Consider the following 20,668-nt stretch of genomic DNA (forward strand, 5'->3'; position numbering starts at 1 on the left):
CTCCATCCAAATACAGACTATAAAAACAGACAGTTTATTATAACCCACTGAATATAATAACTATTCTATGCCCCAAACGTCCTCTTAATGTTAACAATAAAATTAGGTGGGAAAAAAGGACTTTTGCTTTAAAAATATTGAATCATTGGGGTTCCACATCATGTGATCCTTGTCGAATATGTCCCATTGGGCGCAGGTTCACCTTAGTTAACATGTGGGCTCTCACACGGAGCCACCGGCACTGACTCTGGACTTAGATAAGATCATAAGATACCAATTTCATAAAGCCCTCTGACTGGACCATTCGCCACTCTCTTAGTCCACTGGGTCTACCACTCTCTTTATTCTCAAAGACGATGAACAAACCGAGAAATTCCATGTAGAAATTGAAATGGCGAGGGCTCGGTGTTCTCTCACTCTCGCATTGCCTCCTGATTCCTAAGGCTCCGCATTGCACCGTCGGCTACCGGAGTTTCTGCGGCACGGCTTTGGCTTTGGAATGATCCTCTGAACCTCTTCAGACTACATTCTCCGTGATTCTGCAATGGACTCCGATAAGGTAGTTTTTGCTTTCTTTACTTTGTTTCGAGTTATTTACTTTCTTTCTCTTGTTCATTTTCGTGTTTGTTGTAGCGATGGTTCATGAATCGCGTTTGATCTCGCGTTTTTTGGAAGCGATTTTGTTGCTTTCAAAATGCTTATGCTTTCTGATCGGTCTGTTTTCTGATTCAGTATGCGATTGGAGGGATTTTGTTTCTTGAACTAGTTTTACTTTTATGTCTATACGAAACTGTTTGCTATTGGTACTGCATTTTTCTATTTATGAAAATTTGGTCGAGATTATGATCCTGATTACGAGCTTAATCTTCTCCGCTTAGTTTCTTTTATTTTGACTGCTAAAATTAAGAGTAAATTAAACGCGGATTTATCTTGTTATCTCCTTTCGTTTCTCTCGATCTCGTCAAACAACAGTTAATGTGCGTTGTCGAAACCGAATACGGATTTCTTCGAGTATTTTCATTTTCTCTCTGTCAAATCTTGTCGTCTTAGTTGCTGAAGGTGCTTCGTTCTCTTTCCGCCCTTCGATTTTGCAATGTCATGATGACATTGACTGCTCAATCTGACTCGACCTGAAGTTACTTGGTTAGGCTGTCTTCTATCTTGAATTTGCTTGATATGTTTTATTGTCTTAAAGAGAATTAATTTCTCCATTGGATGATCAATTCTTGATGCTTGTGTACAAGCATTTATCTGTTTGTTAAGTATTGTATCACTTGATTTTGGCCTTCGGCGACAGTACAGTAGGTAATGTTTCAACTATTTGAGGCTTTTAACTTTTGGTTTCTTGTGTTTTAAATGCTTGCAGTTTGGCTGAGGATGTTGATGATACCTGATTCTCTATATCTTTCGTTTTTTTATATTTCGAAGACATCGATATTTTTTTCCTACTCCTTTTGAACTTGCTTCTCCTTTTCATGGCTTTCTCGACACATCCTTATATTTACAAACATTCCAAATACTAGCATCGGCAAATGCGGATGGTTCCAAATCCTTGGCAATTAATATTCTTGTGTTTTAGTGTTTGAAGACTTTATAGTGTTTTACATCGATTGGCAATCATTTCACTGAAAAATAGAGACCTAATACGGAATGTGATCAGCAAAATAGTCAGTTTCTGATTAAAATATATATATTCGAGAGGGACGGTTGATGTCTTGTGTGTTCAAATTGAGGCCATTGAATGGTACCTATATCAATTTTAAGTTTGGAAATGTTATTTGCCAAGTATTCAAATGTTGGTCTTCCTTATTGTTTAGGAACTTAACTCATCTTTTGTTATATGTTACTACAAAATTGCAGGAATGTCATCGACTACTGTAGAAAGTAAGGATGCGGTAACTGGTCACATAATCTCCACTACTATTGGAGGGAAAAATGGCGAGCAGAAACAGGTTATAATTTTATTTTATACCTTTTTCTAGAAGAATTTTATTTTATACAATTACTGATATTCACTTACGTATCCGTAGAACCTTTCAATTGCGAATATTGGCTCCATTTTTGTCAACTTAGTTATTATAATAAATTTTTGGTTGGTCGTTTTTGCTTCTTGTACGGCAACCAAGACTTGTTACTTGGTGTTACTTACTAGCATTTTATTGTTCTCCAATGTTTTGATTGGCTAAACTGCTTACTTTTTTCCCCTTGATTTTCACATTGCTTTAGACTATTAGCTACATGGCGGAACGTGTTGTTGGTTCCGGATCATTTGGAGTTGTTTTCCAGGTATATAGAAAGACTAATAAAACATCTGTTGAAATTTCCTTTCCTTTCCTTTGTTCTATATTTCTATTTGAAATTTTCTTGATACCTATCTTAGGCTAAATGCTTGGAAACTGGAGAGACTTTTGCAATAAAGAAAGTCTTGCAGGACAGGCGTTATAAAAATCGTGAGCTTCAGTTGATGCGCTTGATGGATCATCCAAATGTTGTTTCCTTGAAGCATTGTTTTTTTTCTACAACTAATAAAGATGAACTCTTCTTAAATCTGGTCATGGAATACGTTCCTGAGACTATGTATCGAGTATTGAAGCACTACTGCAGTATAAACCAGAGGATGCCACTCATCTACGTGAAACTTTACACTTACCAAGTAGGAATTCACACACCCAGAGACTATTCAACATTTTTCTGTCCTTTTCCATCTGCATTCCGAAATTAAATCAATGTGTTTATTAGATCTTTAGGGGACTAGCTTATATACACACTGTTCCTGGAGTTTGTCATCGAGATGTAAAGCCTCACAATCTTTTGGTATGTAACTTATTTGTCTCTTATTATTTGCAAGCTAAAAAGTAGTTTCATACTTGATTTAATCGATTGGCCTCTTACAATTTGCATCTTAATTCAAGGTTCCTTCTAACATATAATAAATTTTGCAGGTTGATCCTCTTACGCACCAGGTCAAGCTTTGTGATTTTGGAAGTGCAAAAGTCCTGGTATGGCTTTCACTTTCACTATTTCTATTTCTATCTTACATCTTTGATAACAAGGCTATGCTCAAAGTATAATGGTCAATGATGCGGATCCCAGTGTTACACCAAAAAGAAACGACCTTATTTTGGTTAATTTTTTTTTTTAATGGAAACGATTCTAAAATGAAATGAGACTAATGCTCAAAGTACAAGAGATTTATGCAAAGAACAAGAAGGCCTAGGGATTAGGAGGCGCACCCAGTATTTTGGTGACTTGGTATGCATAATTACTCTGCAAGTGGTCTAAAATTATGACGTCTGATTTTCAGATTTGCTTATTAGAGCAATCAAAGTTATAGCATTGATAATTGGTTCACGATTAATTAATTACTCTTTCTTCTATACCCTTTGGTCAACAGTATCTTTAATATATCTCTATCGTCAGATTAAGGGTGAAGCAAACATCTCTTACATATGCTCCCGTTACTATCGAGCTCCAGAGCTCATATTTGGTGCAACAGAGTATTCTACATCCATAGACATATGGTCAGCTGGTTGTGTTCTTGCTGAGCTGCTTCTAGGCCAGGTTGACATCTTATGGCAGTTACTTGCTATGACAGAGAGGTTATGAAATTCCTTCAATTTAACTTTTGTCTCTCTTTGTAGCCATTATTTCCTGGGGAAAGTGCCGTAGATCAGCTGGTTGAGATAATCAAGGTGAAGCCTTATTTCTGGTTCAATGAACATATTCTTTATGGCCGTGGAAGTATGACCGTTGTAACTTTACTTTTCTTTTACCAACTTGAAGGTTCTTGGCACTCCAACTCGAGAAGAAATTCGATGCATGAATCCAGATTATACAGATTTTAGGTTTCCTCAGATTAAAGCCCATCCATGGCACAAGGTATTTTATTAGCTCGTGCATGTCTCGAGGTTCTATCAGCGTATTCGTGCAGTCATATTATGAATATACATCACCCATACATTATTTTTCCGTCTCACTTTTATAAAGCAGCTATTGCATAACTTTTTGTTTGAATGAATCCATTTGTGATTGATTTAACTCACTTTTGCAATTTTACTATAACTAATACATTTACACAATATCCATTTAGGTCTTCCACAAACGAATGCCACCTGAAGCAATAGATCTTGCTTCAAGGCTTCTTCAATATTCACCTGGTCTCCGGTGCACTGCAGTGAGTTCAAACATTTCAGACTTTACTGTTGATATCTGATAATGTATATAATAACACCTACTTAATTAACTATCCTGCTTGCACATATAACCGGAATCTTTACCATGTTGGAATGTTTGGCCATGCTATGTGCTGAATTCTCAATTTCTACCATTTTCATCTATACATTATTACATCATGTTTTTCAGTTTGTTAAAGATAGACAATGCTGTTTTTCTTACCAACTATAATCCCCCATGGGCAGCTTGAAGCGTGTGCACATCCTTTCTTTGATGAGCTTCGGGAGCCTAATGCACGCCTTCCTACTGGTCGTCAGTTGCCCCGGGCTCTTCAACTTTAAACAGGAAGTATGTCTCATTTACATTTCTTTTTCCGGCAGTAAATTTAGCCCAAGTAATACTTCACATCAAATTAAAGGACAATGAAAGCATAATTAGTTTACCATTTGAGTAGAAAATGAGTTTTGAACTATTTGAGAGTTGACATTCCATCCAACGGCACTGCTCGTCCACAAAAAGAAGAAAAAGGAAAAGGGAAAAGAGTTCAAGCTGTTAATGTGTTTTTGACAAATAGAACATGACTGTACTTTCGTTGATTATTTTTTCCATCATTGAATTTATTTTTCAGCTTTCCGGAGCATCACCTGAACTGATAAAGAGGCTCATACCAGAGCACGTTCGGCGGCAGACCGGACTTGCATTCCCTCATCATGCAGTTACATAGATCAACTCGAAGCTATGAAAGTACAAGTTTATCTAGCATATGTTGTGAAGCTAGCGAGGCCTGCGGTCTCTGAAAACCAACCATTCAGGAAATTTCCACATATGGAGTCTATCCAACGCCATTGCGGAAGTGGTAAAATATCAACTACTTTTACATTTGGTTAATATAATAATATATATATTTACTACGTCTGTACATTATTATTTTTACCGCACAAATTCTAGATAGCTAGGAGTATATAAAGGGTACTTGTATTGTATCTCACGTCTTGCTAGGTCTTAGGTATATGCAAAATCCCAATACAAGCTCTCAAGAGTGGCTTATTATAGATTGTTATACAGTTAGCTAATAATCATCGCCGTTATATCTCGTCTTTAATTACAGCTATGCTCTTTGTTTGTATAGGAGCTTATAATCATTATGTAGCGTGTACCACTTTTAAGCTTTTTACTGTAGATTTGTCGCTGGAAAAGGAAAAAAGAGGGAAAAGAATGGCACTGTTTTTTACTTTGCAGGCAGAGAAGAAAAGCGATCAAATGAATGGATCTCCCGATGGGTTAATCATATGTCAAGCATGAAAAATTGGCGGCCGACAATTGCGTAAGAATATGTTTGGTAATTTCACATTTTCGTTCTCTTTTTCTTAGGTCCGTCATCATCATCCCATCTATCTGTCTAACGAAAATCTGCAGTAAGTTAGGCAATGAGTCGATATAGATTTTGGATTTTCTTTTTTTTCTCTAGTGTACTGTTTCCCTCATTAGGCATGCCATTTTTCCAAAATCTTTGAAACTTTTATATCTCAAAATTTTAGGTTTCATCTAAATTTTCTGTTTTTAGTTTTGATAATCATTTCGTTTTTTAAAAAAATTGAACTTGTTTCCTCCAAAGATCTGCACCTTTATCAAGTGTTGAATTCTTAATCAAATTCCAAAAACAAAAACTTTTAAAAGCTGTTTTTTTTTTATATTTGTAAATTTTGATTTAATTTATTAAATCATTGGTAAAAAGTAGATAACTAAAAAGAAATTTGAAGGTGGAAGTAATGTTATAGGTTTAATTTTTAAAAACAAAAATCAAATGATTACCAACGAGATTTAAATTTTTTTAAAATTTGTGTTGACTTTAGGGGGTGTTCAACAGTTGATCGTAGTCGATTTTCTAACAAACTCGCACCGAATCAATCATAATTGATTTAGTAGATGTTCAAACCGATCTTGATTTTGATAGATTATTCTTTAAATTTTTTTAAAGAATGTCAATTTGGTTTGTTCTTCCGACCAACCGTCTTCGGTTCGGTTTGTTGCTTTGATTTTCTAGTCTATCATGTTCATTCCTAATAGGCTTAATTATTAATAATAATAATAATAATAACAATAATAATAATAATAAAAAGCTGAATGGTTTTTAAATGGGACTTAAATTTCTAGATTATGTTGGGTTGCCATTTTATTTTGACGTCTAGTTTTAGGTTTTTCACTATCAAAATAAATTACTGATAACCGGTCCGATTTTCTGAATTTTTCTTTTTAAATTTGAGAAGTGTTTTGAAATTGCAAGTAAAGTTGAGATAAAAGAAACACTTTTTTCTATCTTGTAAAAACGGAAAGTTGAGGATTCATTTCAAAAGGTAAAGAATAAATAAATTAATCTTTTAATTTGGATTTGGTTTTTTAGAAAGGAAAAGAAATGAGTATTAAATGTTTTCCAAAATGAGATTAAAAAAATACGTACAGAAGTGATTAACCTTAAGCTAGTCATGTTGAAAAACACTAGCATCTCACGACCAGCCTTTTACTATATAAAATTAAATTTGATTATATGAAAAGAAACGTTAAATTGATTTTGGACGACATATTTTGGAGTGATTTAAGAGAGTAATTGAGGAAAAACTTTTTGAGTGTGAAGTGATTTAGGGCATGCTAGAAGAAACAACAAATATTATTTCAGAAAGAGAAGTTGGAAGTAAAATCAGATTGCAGGAGAGATAAAGACAACCGAACTGAAGATTTAAAACCTCCATTGAAGTTATACGCGCAAAGCAAATGGATCAAAAATGGATTATTTAGCTGGAATTTGAATTTGACAATTGACTTAAGACTCGCGAATGCAAGTTGAATTGCAACTTGAAAATCCACGAAAAGTATAGGGAACATAATTTATGAGGACAAAAATCAAAGTTTGATCTGTGTGTGACCCCTTCCCCATTTAAACTAAAAGGGAAGAGGGAAGGAATTTGTAAATAGGTACCTTTATTCGCCAGGCAGAAACTCTCCCGTAGCGTATCATTTTGTAAAGCAAATTTGTAAGCCGCAATCAATTAAACAGATTTTGTCACCTCATGAATGGCGTTTGCCAGATATGGTACGTTACCGGTTGTAACACCTGCCATGCTGTATACATGCATTGATTTTGTTACCAAACGGACTAACGATTTCCGATTGTTTTTTATTCTTCTATTTTTTATGTTGTCAAAATTTCTGAAAAAAAAGCTTCTCCTTTTCTAAAAAAAAAAAAAAAAAAAGTTTTGGATTGTGAAAATATTTTTAGAGAATAGATACAAAGATATTCTTCTCTAACTTAATTTTCAAAAACTAAAAAGCAAATAGTTTTTGGACTCGGATTTCAAAAATCAAGTTTACAAATCTTCCAAATTCCAATTGGAAAACCAAGTTAATCACTTTCTTTTTATTTTTCTTTTATTTTTCTTTTTTTGTTATAACTGAGCAGAGGTCAACGTTAAGACACGTTTCATATGTTTATTTTTAAAATTTTGAAAACTAAAAAAAATAAATTTAAAAACTCATTAGGTTTGAAATTTGATTTATAATTCAAATGTTTCTTTTAAGAAAAGTGAAAAATATACCAAAGAAATTATGGAGAAGCATAAAACTAAAAACTGAAAATGAATGGATTATCGAATCCTATGCATGTGTCTAGTTCACCTGTGAAATTACCTTATGCGGCCATTTCTAGTCATGTAAATGTGATATTCATTTGTCAAACGGTCCACCTGTTCGGGCGTCAATCCACTGTAACAGAACATCCCAATCTGTGCAATGGAACAGCAAAACCATTAAGATTACCAAACGGTTTAAAATAAAACGAAAATGACATGCAAAACAAGCAATCAGTATTAGGAAATTGCAAACGTTCTTTTGAGGCCTTGTTGGTTTTTAGTATTTGAAAAATAAATCTATTTTCCCTTAATTTCTTATAATGTTTTTCATCTATCTTTTTTAATTTTAAGTTAAATTCAAAAAAATAAATAAATAAATGATTTTTTTAGTTTTCAAACCTTTGCTTTGTTTTTTTGAAACGGTGGTAGGAAGTAGGTAATAAAGCAAGGAATTTGGGCGTAAGAGTTAATCTTCAAAAGCTAAAAACTAAAAACCAAATTATTAACAGACAGGGCTTTAGTTAAAAAAAATTACAGGTGAAATCGAACGACCTTTGGAAGAATAATGGATATTTTATCCGGTAAGCTCTTCTTTAAGTACCTGTTTGGTTATATGTTCCCAAGACAATGGTGATCCCAACTTTTCAAGGTTTTCTCGTAGAGCAGTTCGCATACCAATGATTCGATCCGCCATGACCTGAATACAGAAAATAAGATGAAGATGAGGACATCTATTAATTGGGGAGTGAATAATTATTGAATTGAGTTTTCTTTTTCTGTTTAATTGAATAGATTGGCGTCAGCCTCAAAATTTCTTCCATCTCTAAAGATTTGTAGTAAATAACAAGGCAAGCATGAAAATTACATTGAAGTTTGCCCTTCAGGAAGATAACACCATCCGAAGCTGATGGAAGAATAATTAATGTTATGATGTAATTTGAAACTTTACCTGTCAGAAACTATATCATAATTTGAAATTCGACCTCCCAAAAACTATATCATAACAAACTCAGAAATGCCGGGTGGAAAATTCCTCGTTCTTAGGGACTTCTTTACACAGATTATGCATTGGATCATTATCGATGGTTTTGGGATAAACTACATTATCATAAAATATCTCCAAACAAAAGATATTGCATGAGCAAAAGAAGCTTAAGAAGCTTAACTAGTACAACTGCAAGGTGGAGTATTGAACCTCCAAGTACAACCTCTTGGATTGGAGCACATGCCAATACCATAAATCAAAATGATTATAGATTATCCGATACTTGGAAAGTGAGACGTATGAAAATCAGCATGTTTATCTCAAATTAAAAGATGGATATATGTACTATGATTTTAATTAAATGACGAAATCAGAGTAGAGTACAGAAAAGTTATATGACGATTGACGACGTAGAGCATAAACATAATGGATATTGTGAATCAATCGTAGTTACCTTAACTTCTTTCAGCCATAACTTCTTTAAGTCTGGATCCCCAAGGATGATTGAAACTACCAATGCACCATGAACAGGTGGATTACTGTACATCGGTCGAGCAAGCTGCTGCAGCTGACTTTTAACAGCGACTGCTTGTTTTTCATCTTCGCATACCACACTGCAATTAATTGCCAGTAAATAACACAAGAATTATATAGCTTAAAATATAAAGTAGAGTAAAATGAATATTGTGAAATGTAGTAGACACGATATCAATTTATCAACTTAAAGACTCAAATTCAGTAAACAACGAATTCTTTATTAACTGTATTAATACATTATTCAACAAACTTGTCACAGGCGCTTGGCTTCTAAAAGGTAATGTGTGACAGTAAAAGATCCAATGACCACTATATCTGGCCAAGGAAATTGATGACTACCAGTTACTAAATTCACATCAAAGTTACGTTAACCACTTTAACAAAAATGCACCAGGGGTAGATCCTACTAGGAGATGGCATGTTTTTTATAGCAAAGATAAATAAGTGGAATCTCGATGTCGAGAGGCACATACCTAAGACATCCTACTCTCTGGCCATAGAGTCCCATATTTTTAGCATATGACTGAGCAATTCCGATATGATGGCCATCCTCAAGAAAGATCCTGATGGACTTTGCATCTTTTTCTGGATCACCACTAGCAAAACCTTGGTATGCCATGTCAAAAAATGCAAAATGACCTTTTACCTGAAAAAAAGAATCACAGTGCTTAATATCTGGCAAAGAAGCAGTGACAATCACTAAGTATGAATAATCATCCCAAAATTGTTCTAACCTTAAACTGGTTTGATATCTCTTTCCATTGTTCCTCCGTGGGATCCACTCCAGTCGGATTGTGAGCACATGCGTGAAGTAGAAAGAATGAACCATTTGGAGCGTTCTAAACAAATTATGCAAATTAGAAATCAACGGACTGTAGTGTGCTCATGAGGCAATATTAACATAAATATTAGAATTCTATGATTAGATAAGACAGCATGGAAATGTCAACATGCTTCAATACCTTAATGTCATCCATGAATGCAGAAAAGTCTAATCCCTTAGACTCTGGATGATAGTAATGGTATGTCCTTTGAGGAACTTGTGCATCTCTCCAGATGTTATGGTGACTGTTGAAAATCTTGAGTAAGAAAAAACATACCAACGAAGTAGCTTATAAATTTTTCCCCTATGGAATTGGTGGGGTAACTTAAATGATTTGCATGCAGATTTAGCAACAATTCTTACTTAGCCCATGTAGGGACTGGTATATAGATTTGGGATTCGGGAAGGAAACGCTTTTGAAAGTCAGCAAAAATTCGACATGCTCCGGTTCCAGAGAGAGATTGTATAGCTGCTATCCTCTTATCTTTGATTAAGTCAGAATTCTCCCCATAAGCCAGCTTCAGTGTTTCTTCCACCATCTTTATACTCCCTCCCATTGGAAGATATTCCCTGGTGGAACAGACAAAATGCCGTCATTACTTTTAAGCACTCAAATTAATTAATGAATTTCAAGTGTGGACGCTCAACCAGGTGATATACCCTGTTTTGTGCACAAAAAGTCTAGATGTATGCAATAAAAATTAATCAAACACTGATAAAATTTCGTTCATATAAAAAAACGTAGGCAGTCACCATGAAAATTACAAATAAATTAAACAGTAAAATCTCTGTAGCTATGACATAATGTACAAGGAAATCCCCACTGACATACGCCGATAGAAGTTGTCTTCAGGTGAATAAGAAGAGCTCTGGGTTTTTCAATTAGCATACGTAAACACGGGAAGAAGGGGCACTGAATTCCTTCTACAGAAAAAGGAATGCCCAATTGTTATGCCAATAGGCTCCTCAGAGTATTTGTTAATACCATCCATGTAACTGTATCACGGTTCTACATAGAAATAATATTTTATCTCAGTGAAACCGAGATAAAATAATTAAGGTAGACAAAGTTTCCAGAGACACGCCATAACAAAATAAAATTAGCAAAAACGGAAGTCTTTTCAATCAAATATCTGATTTTCCTTCTGATTATTCTCACAAACAGGTATACCGCCAAATAAAATCAAGTTCGTGGAGTGCCCATTCCCTTCAAATTATAGGGTACAGAAGCAGAATTGGTTGCATTATATTAGGGAAGGAATAATTAAGAGCCTCCGTAGTTATCTTATTCGTGAATTAATCTAGAAAACCTGATGCCAATTCACGGCTTAATATCATCATTTCTGTTCCCAAGTGCTAACTTAATCCAACAATCATTACAATTAATGATGCTGGGAGAGATGATTCCAATAGTTGTCTGTAAGAATCCAAATGCATGCAATGTATAGTGGAAGTGAAAAAGTACGGGTAACAAAGGCAAAAATATGGACCACGGTCCAATTCCACGGAATATAAAATGGAATCCATCTAGTTGGCGAAGATAGAACGATAAACTTGGTGAGACGACAGTAAAAGGTTGCAATCACAGCAGCAAGTTGTTAATTAAATTATAACATGAAGATATGATTATTTAAATGCATCAAACTACGATACACGCCGTCTTACATATTCAGGTTTCCTGCGATCCTCCGTTCAGCTTCCCTCACACATTCGAGGACCACCGGCTTTCCGTTATCGTCTCGATATGCACCCTGAAGTGGAAGAAACGTAAAGATAAATCTAAAGATTCCACTGAAAAAGACAGCACACTATCAAAAGATACCGTAATTTGCCTATAAAATAACAATTAACAAATATTAGGAACTTTCCGATCCGAGAACTATTATCATAGACATTATAAATATTAAATTAATAAATGAGAAAGACAAAACTCCTGCTTCTAGATTCGTCAATAAAACCTTAAGAGTTAATAGTTCTCGTACATGGAATCCCCCAATGTTTAATGACTTGACAAACTCAGAGCTTAATTCGAAAGCTATTCGCATGCGCGCAGGAACAGTGCCGTTGAAATGACAATTATTCAAGAAATATACAGAAGACGGATGAAGCAAATAGTTCATATATCAACATATGGAATACGATTTCCATTTTCCACTCAGATACAGAAAATTTCGCATCACTCGTATGGACAATTTTAAAATTTTCATTCCGACGCTTTGATCTTCGTTATAAAAAACTCAAGAGACGCAAAACATGCACAAAATTATAAACAACAACTATCAAACAGTGATCGAAGCAAAATCCAAGACGAACAGGACAAGAGGAAGAAGAAACTCACTACTCCAACATTGACTTTGTTAGGACTTGGATCGGCCAAGAAAGCTTCAGTAACGCCAAGAATCGGATCTTTCGGAGCCGGCTCTACGCTCTTCCACCAAGACGACATGGATCTAGCTCCGACGACGAAGCATCTCAGGCCGCTCTGGTCTAAAACCTTCCTCGAAATCGCTGCTTGCAACGCCATGAACATCAACAGTACAGGGCTAGCTCTCTCTCGATGTTCTCTCCACAAAATTCCGACGGAAATGCGAGAGAAAAGTAGCGGAGGAGATTTTGAGGAGGCGCGAAAATAGAGCGGTTTCAGGCTTCAGGCTCCAACTGGAGAAATAGATATGCGAACCTCATTCTCAGCCCATGGAGCTTTAAATATATTCAGCTAACTTTTGATGGCCGATGTTACTTGGCCGCGCTCTTTTCCTTTTTCCTGCTTTTTTTTCCTTTTTTTCCCTTTTTCTTTTTTTTTTTTTTTAATTATTATTTCGTTACCTTTGGTAAACTTAGAGGTGTTTATGGGTTGAGTTGACCCAACCCAATTATTTCTTCCATCCAAATAATCCTTATTAAAAAATGAACTCAACCCAATCCAAATATTTGGGTTGGATTGGTTCGGGTTAATCGGGTCATTTACTTAAAATTTTGTTATAGAAAAAAGCAAAACATAAATATGTAAAAATATAATTTTAATTATTTTCATATATTGAATTAAGATTAACAACTCAATTTCAATTTATATAGTAAAAAAAAAGCAAAAAAAAACTTTTAAGAGTTGTTGAATAACAAATTATTAAAAAATATTAGAATGAAATAAAACTAAAATCAAATGTATAAATAATTGTGTTATAGGTAATAAACAAATATATTTTAAAGTTAATAATAAATTCGAGTTGGTTTGGACTATATTAGGTGAACCCATGAACCAACCCAACCCATAATATATTCATTTATTTGAACCCAACCCAACCCAAATGAGTTGATAACCCAACTCAAACCGTACGAGTTGGGTTAGGTTGATCGGTTTTTTCGGGTCATCGGGTTTTTTGAACACCTCTAAGTAAATTTATCGAGTTTATCCATTTTAATTATAAACTTTCAAATTGACGTGCTCAACTAAAATAAAATTGTATTATCAACTCGATGTAAAAGGTTCCATTTCTTTCTATATAAAAATAATAATGAATGTCACAATCCTAACTATAAACTTTAAAAAATAGAGCCTTTGTAAAGATATCTGCAAGTTGCTCGTTGCTAGAAACATGACGAGTACTAATGATGTCATCCTGAACAGCATCTCGAACATAATGATAATCCACCTCGACGTGCTTTATGTGTTCATGAAAAACTCGATTTTGAGCAATATGTAATATTGATTTACTATCACAAAATAAATTTATGGCATGAGAATGAAATCTACTCGAAAACTCTCAAGTAATATTTTGAGTCATTTAAGTTCAGAAGTAATAAAAGCCATGGAGCGATACTTGATTTATGGGGACAAACGAGACACCGTTTGTTGCTTCTTTGTTTTCCAAGAAATAAGAGAACCAACAAGAAAACCAAGCCAACATGAGAGAGAGCGACAAGTTAAGGGATAACTGATTTAATCCAAATCACATGAACTTGATAGAGAAATATCGCAGCTGGAACGAAGGAGAATCTCTTAACTTTGACTACTCAAATAACGAACTGTACGAACTGCAACATCCCAATTTGTCTTGTCGTGGTGCTTGCATGAAATGAGCTAAAATATACACCTTATATACCAAGTTCAACCGTGTAAATGACAAGTATATGAGACGTCATACGAGACATCGATACAAAATTTGTTGATAAAGTGTGCCAGTAACCAATGCTAGATGATGGGTTTGCTCAATTAGAAATCCTAGAGGTTTAGCTCCTAAAAGCCCCATCTATGGAATAAGGGAAATTATTTCAAATAATAAAACTGTTGAAAATATTTACAAGATATAGCAAAATTTTAGAACTAACAATGATAGATGTTGAAAGATATTGATAGACACTAATAGACTTCTATCAGTGTCTATCATATCACTAATCGACACGGATAGAAATCTATCAACATCTATTATTGATAATTCTAAAATTTTACTATATTTTATAAATATTTTAATTTATTTTTCTATATTTAAAAATAATCCGTAGAATAATGTCAATTTGTAAATTGTAATGAGAGGTGATTTTTATCACGGCTTCGAAAAGCGCGTATTCGCAATCAGATCAGGTCGTCAGGATGCAAATGGCGTTTCCCTTCTCGACAAAAATTGTATAAATTTTATATTTTCTTTAAACAGTTAAATTAAATCCTATCCTATGTATTCGTAGAAATCTGCTTGCTTGGTTTTTTTTTCTTATGACAGATTTATATTTGTAAAAATATATATATATTTTTAAACTATTTTTAGATGATGTGTAGTAGATTTTTCCTAGCTTTTGGGTATATTCAAATTTTGATTTTTATTAGGTGAACTTTGAAGGTAGAATTACATTATGGAGTAGAAAATATGAATATAATATTTGATGTTATAAATTTAATGATTTTTTTTTACTTAAAATATGTATTAATATAACATTTTTATCAATTATATGAATTTTTAAAATAATAATTATATAAAATTTATAACTGTGTTTATAAATTAATTAAAAATAACTTAAGTTCATCCTGACATTTAGCTTGGAACTACAGCTATTTGTATGTCGTGTGTGTCTAGATATCATTTGTTTTCAAAATCATGTTATCCATTTTTTTTTGTCACATTATAGTTGTTTATTTTAAATGTATATTTAAGATGCATAAAATTTAACAAATAATAATTATAATCATTAGGTATATTTTGTTTCTAATAAATTGATGGTATAATACCATCATATTGATATGAGCATTATTTCAAGTGATATGCAGTTGGGATAAACATTGGATAAACGAATATTAAATAGAAAACAACATAATGCAAAAATAATTAAAGTGATTACCTTTTCAAAGTTAGATATAGTTGCTTTCTCGAAAAAAAAAAAAAAAAACAAACAAACACATATTATTGTGGGTAAAAAATATGGCGAGATATTTAGCTATAAAGAACGATCCAATTGATCATTTCAAAAGAGGGATTTTATTTGACTAAGTATGGTTGTCGATCCATAGATTCAACCATAAAAGCTAAATAGATCAATTACTGACGTAAGATCAACAAAAACCAGGAAGGTCGACTCTTAGGGGTCGGTCATGGAAGTTAACGAGGTCTTAGAAGTCGACTCATGGAAGTGGCCATGACACGAAAACAATATCGAAGACCCATCAGCCATGATGAACAAATTATGACTAAATATTCGTCTATTAAGTCAACTACACATGCTTGATTCATTCATGATGCCTTATATTAAGTTATTAACGATCAAGTTAATTATATAGAAGATTAATTAACCAAGTGATCTACAAAACGAATTCTCTATATATCAAAAGGACTCAAGACATTATAGATACATTAAAAAACATCATGAATATAATTCCTATTCTCTAGCTCTCTTTCTAAATGATTATTAACTTGAATGTCAAAGTGTTGGTGGCCAAACACCACATAGCTGTAAGGTTCTCCATTATGCAAGATATTTCCTTGATTCTTCCTGCGCATAATAATTTTATCGTAGATACCAAAATTCAATAGGAACATATATTATTGTAAACATTGTAAAAAAATAATTATAGCACATTTGAAAATCTACGCACCAAAATGATGATAAAAAAAATAAAAAAAACCAAAATAGAACAAAGTGCACGACCAAAATAAGATATAAAGCTGCCTACAATTACATTTACAAAATATTCCTTCTTTTTTCGTTTTATGACACCTGAATTTATTTTAATTTGTTTTTTTCCCAATTATTTTACGTTACAAATACATTACAAGATAGACACCATAACTATATAACTAACACATAATTATATATTACATAGTTCTCAAAATGATCACAACATTTTAAAATTTAAATCGAAAAATTGACTTCAATTTGATCTTTAATTTCACTATATTCTCACATTTATCTTTAGTTGATACATAATATATCTTTAATTAATATTTCCATTATCCAATCCACAACAAATCGAATGAAACCTGACGAAAAAGAAGTGAACACTTTGTTGAAGAACGAAGTTTCGTGTTTGTTTTTCTTCAAACCCCCAATCTGCTCTCGCTTGCCGCTACCTACCCCCAGTAAACACTTTCCCCTGGTTAGCTACACTACGATGGTCTCGTGTCGAGTTGGGTGAAACAATGTATATAAAACCTAAATAACACTAATAAATTGATTACATCTTAATTTGATATAGATAATTACAATGTAGACATATGTACACGATATACAAAAACCAAGTTATACGAAATAACAATGGGTTATAAAATGAAATAACAAAAACCCTGTTAATAGATAGTCAAGACATTCTTATGTCAGTGTTGTCGCAAGGACAATTATTTGTTATACACAAACCGTAAGCAAACGACGATGGACCAATAGTCGTTTCAATAAGATGCAACAACTAATTTTGATAAAAAAATAATAATAATCTCAAACTACTCAAATCTAATATAACTTTTTAATATTTTCTCTCGGCTAAACTCAATTTTCTAAAAAAAAATCAAATTAAAATGAAATACTTCAAATAAATAAACAAATAGCTAAAAAGATCCAAATAATATTTAAAGAAATATAGCCCAATAGGCTATAGCTAAAAACATAACATTGGGAAGTGTGAGTTAAATTATATCTGTTTCCTTTTATGACTTTGGCTTGGTTGCATAACTTAAATTGCAATTTGCCCGCTACAAATTGTTGACAAAAGCAATAAAAGGAGACGGCTGGAAAAAAATCCTTAGAAACAATAAAATTAAATAATAATAATAGTAGTAATAATGAACAATTGCAAATATACCAATCATTCAAAATATTGGTATACATAGCATAATGTAAAAAAAAAATTACAAATATAACAAAATTTGGATAGTCTATCAATGATAAAATATATTGTTGGTATGAGTCTTGTTAGATGTATTCAAATAATAATACATATAATTAAAGTACGAGCTTTGTATGTGAATCAATATTTTATTAGATTGGACTCTCTCATATGATTTAATTAATGACGCTATAGATTCTTAATTGGATAAGCCAACAAGAGTATAGCTCAACTGACATAGTGCTTCTACTATTGCACTTGAGGTCTGAGGTTAGATTCTCCCACCCCATACTTCAAGTATGTTATTATTGACAATTTGACATGAATGATCATATGGTTAATCTATTCAATGTAGATTTAAAGTATTCTTACTAACAAGTGATCATTCATGTTGAATTGTTGGTTTATGTTTGTGGTATTGTGATTCAATTTTGATTTCTTTAAAAGTGATTTTAAAGAATTAAAAAAAAAAAAAAAGAGTTGAAACCCTTGTTCAATTGCTAACGATGGGTTTCAGTCGAAGATGTTGTCGCCTATGGTGGGTTCTTCGCTGATTGAAGGATTTTTCTTTTATTATTATTATTATGGTGGTGGTGGTTCTTGTAAAATTTCACAAAAAGACCAAAGACCAAAAACTTTTCTACCAATTACCTCTTCCTAAAAACTTTTCTACCACTGACCTTTTGCCCATGGGAAATTCCAAAATGATCCCCAGTTTTAAAAATCCTTCCTACCAAACCCTTCCATCTTCTTCCTTCAACCATTCAATGTGTATTCAATACAACACCAACATTCCACCAAAGCATTTATTCCCAACTAATATTTTACCAATAGCATTCAATAGCATTGGTATTAACAAAATGGAAGGTCACTCCTAGTATTCACTTTTTGTTGAACTCCCCATGAAATTCTCCCATTGTTCTCTTGAAGTGTTCTCTCAGGGTTTTAGTCAAATATCTTCGTTGAACGCTTTCATCATCAGATTTAAAAATGGAGACAATGTAAGTGATATTCTATAACGGCCCGACCCCCTAGAACTTAAGTTAGGCCGTTACTAAATACATGCATGCATGGAACTTAAAACGACACTCTTTTATGGTGAAATAACTGTTTAAATAAGTGTTATTTAATTCTGGCATTTACTTATATCCAATAAACAAAGTTTCTTGGTCATCTTATGTGAACTTAAACATGCATATATGATATACAAGTGGATCATGCCTTAAGTGATAACCTAAATAGGTATGTAGTATAAGGATTAAGGTGGGATACCTGATCCTGGTGACACTACGGATACGACCCGTTTTGTAGAGGTTTGAAAGTGTTGTAAACTACTACAGATGGTAGATCCTGACCATTTCATGTGGAGATGTGTGAGCAGAGGTGTCCTATACAAAGATTTTGTATAAGACCTAGATCACGAGATGAATAGACTTTGTACATAATGTCGTTGATACTAGAGACTTGCATCTCACCTAAACGACCATAGGTGACACGACCTCAATCCTAAGTGTTTTGGGAACTCCTGCCTTTGAGGGCAGTCATTTGATTAGTATGGGTGAGAGTGACCAGATTGTCAACTCAACATGCCTACCTTTTTGGGGACTTGTCTGATCTGGGAGCTGGGAACTCAATCCACAAGATGGAATTCACTCCTTTCCTGAAGTAGGGATAAGTAGAGAGATTGCTCCCTTAATGGCTGATTCCGGGGTTTGAACATAGTGGCATCAGTTTCTCTTTGGAAGGACTTAGTCATAGTAGGACTATGACTTATGTTTATTAGAGGAATCAACGGTACTTAAGAAGTTAGATGTAACTACAGGGGCATAACGGTTTTTGGCCGAGCTGTACTTACAAGCGATCTATGAAGGGTTGTCGCGCTGCTGATTGGATAAGATGGACACATAATATCTCTATGGTAAAGAGAGTTTAGTTGTCAGTCTTTAGTGGAGTGTCTGGCAGTTAACAGATGGTGGATCCCTTGACTAAAAAGTTTTGTCAGTTATTCACGTACCGTTGAAGCTTCGAGCTACAGGTACATAAGATTCCCTTGGTAGCTCAATGGATTCAGTTGAGGACCAGTTCTTGGTGTTGATTTGAAATGTTCAAATTGACAAAAGGTATTTTGATTATATATGATATAATCGGTATGATATATGAGATATATCTAGTGGAAGATTGATGTAAATGAGATTTACATTAAGTACTATAGAATAGAAAAAGAACTATGGTTTATATGTTTCATGAGATGAAATATTAAAATTATAGGTTATAAATATAGTATGATAAGTTGGTTATCATTTATATTTATAATAATATTCATTATTGGATAATTAAATCTTTTTATCTAATAACCAATTGAGTGGGAGGTTATTGGTGGTTCATGGTAAACATGAGATAAAAGGAAAATTGTTTTCCTAATTTTAGTAAGTTTTTACAAAAGGTTGAAACTTTGTTTTTTAGTTTTCTCTCTCGCAAAAAGAAACTCACGGAGCTTGTCAAGTAAATATCGATTTACTAAGCGACAACTTTAGCGAAGTAAACGATCGTGTAGTGATTTGTAGGCGACAAACACTGTGCTAAACGATTGGGCACCAACCTATGCAATAGGTTTCTGTCTTCTTCCACTTGCCCAATCGTGTACACGATTGTTCGTTCCTTCTTCTTCTGCCTCAATCCAAGTCCAAATAGAGCCCACTCTATGGATTCTCACACCGAGAATACCAAGGTAACCTTCTTGGTGGTGTCATACTCAACTCGATACCGTCGAGGTTATGTGGAGGCCGTTCGTGTTGCTGGAGAGTTCGTGACAAGGGCGATTGCTGAGGACGAAGACGAAGTGTTCGTGCAGTATTGCAGTCGTGTTGTTCGAGCATTCGAGGTTGCTGTGTTCGAGCGTTTGTGAGCAAGGAGTGTGGAGACGAGTCAACAAACGTTCGTAGCATTCTCCTTGTTTATTTGATTGTTCACGTTATAATTTTTGTATTGATTGCATAACTGTACGTTTTGTTTACGACTGTAATTATAATGTTCATTCATGATTGTAATTTGGAATGATCTTTTTCCGTTGCTCATGAAAATCTCAGATTCGATTTCCTTCATATATCTGATAATTAACTTACCATATTATATTTATAACCTATAATTTAAATATTTTATCTCACGAAACATATAAACCATAGTTCTTTTTCTATTTTATGGTACTTAATGTAAATTATATTTTT

General features: G+C 33.6%; 1 protein-coding gene, 1 long non-coding RNA gene and 1 pseudogene across 3 annotated transcripts; 1 reads left to right on the forward strand and 2 right to left on the reverse strand.

The window, feature by feature from the left end:
- The first annotated feature begins 283 nt into the window (after positions 1 to 283).
- LOC120077891 (shaggy-related protein kinase zeta-like) lies at positions 284 to 5,278 on the forward strand (annotated as a pseudogene). The gene is made up of 12 exons (XR_016529671.1): positions 284 to 559; positions 1,861 to 1,952; positions 2,227 to 2,286; positions 2,381 to 2,653; positions 2,740 to 2,814; positions 2,943 to 2,999; positions 3,421 to 3,561; positions 3,642 to 3,692; positions 3,784 to 3,879; positions 4,091 to 4,174; positions 4,419 to 4,521; positions 4,802 to 5,278. The product of XR_016529671.1 is annotated as a shaggy-related protein kinase zeta-like (transcript).
- On the reverse strand, positions 3,853 to 4,959 carry LOC150036345 (uncharacterized). Its single transcript, XR_016529672.1, has 4 exons — positions 4,818 to 4,959; positions 4,617 to 4,674; positions 4,396 to 4,508; positions 3,853 to 4,169 (listed from the first exon to the last, which is right to left on the reverse strand). It is a non-coding gene; the product is annotated as an uncharacterized LOC150036345 (long non-coding RNA).
- Positions 5,279 to 6,943: 1,665 nt separating the features above from the next.
- On the reverse strand, positions 6,944 to 12,883 carry ASP1 (aspartate aminotransferase 1). The gene is made up of 10 exons (XM_039031986.2): positions 12,480 to 12,883; positions 11,807 to 11,892; positions 10,505 to 10,711; positions 10,281 to 10,386; positions 10,053 to 10,157; positions 9,792 to 9,964; positions 9,236 to 9,395; positions 8,398 to 8,493; positions 7,855 to 7,949; positions 6,944 to 7,290 (listed from the first exon to the last, which is right to left on the reverse strand). Exons 1-10 carry the CDS (start codon positions 12,669 to 12,671, stop codon positions 7,218 to 7,220), a joined length of 1,293 nt encoding a protein of 430 aa, XP_038887914.1. The 5' UTR covers positions 12,672 to 12,883; the 3' UTR covers positions 6,944 to 7,217.
- Positions 12,884 to 20,668: the final 7,785 nt, after the last annotated feature.

Source organism: Benincasa hispida, chromosome 5 (assembly GCF_027475165.1).
Source record: "Benincasa hispida cultivar pf3 chromosome 5, pf3_genome.v1.1, whole genome shotgun sequence".
Lineage (NCBI taxonomy): Eukaryota > Viridiplantae > Streptophyta > Magnoliopsida > Cucurbitales > Cucurbitaceae > Benincasa > Benincasa hispida.

What these genes read in the sequence shown, in the direction of transcription:
- ASP1 (XM_039031986.2), bottom strand. Translation starts at nt 12,671, where the DNA reads ATGTTCATGGCGTTGCAAGCAGCGATTTCGAGGAAGGTTTTAGACCAG. An exon ending in CATTCATGGATGACATTAAG is followed by an intron (nt 10,158 to 10,280) that starts GTATTGAAGCAT and finishes TAATTTGTTTAG; the next exon opens with AACGCTCCAAATGGTTCATT. An exon ending in ACTAGAAATGGCCGCATAAG is followed by an intron (nt 7,291 to 7,854) that starts GTAATTTCACAG and finishes GCATGTATACAG; the next exon opens with CATGGCAGGTGTTACAACCG.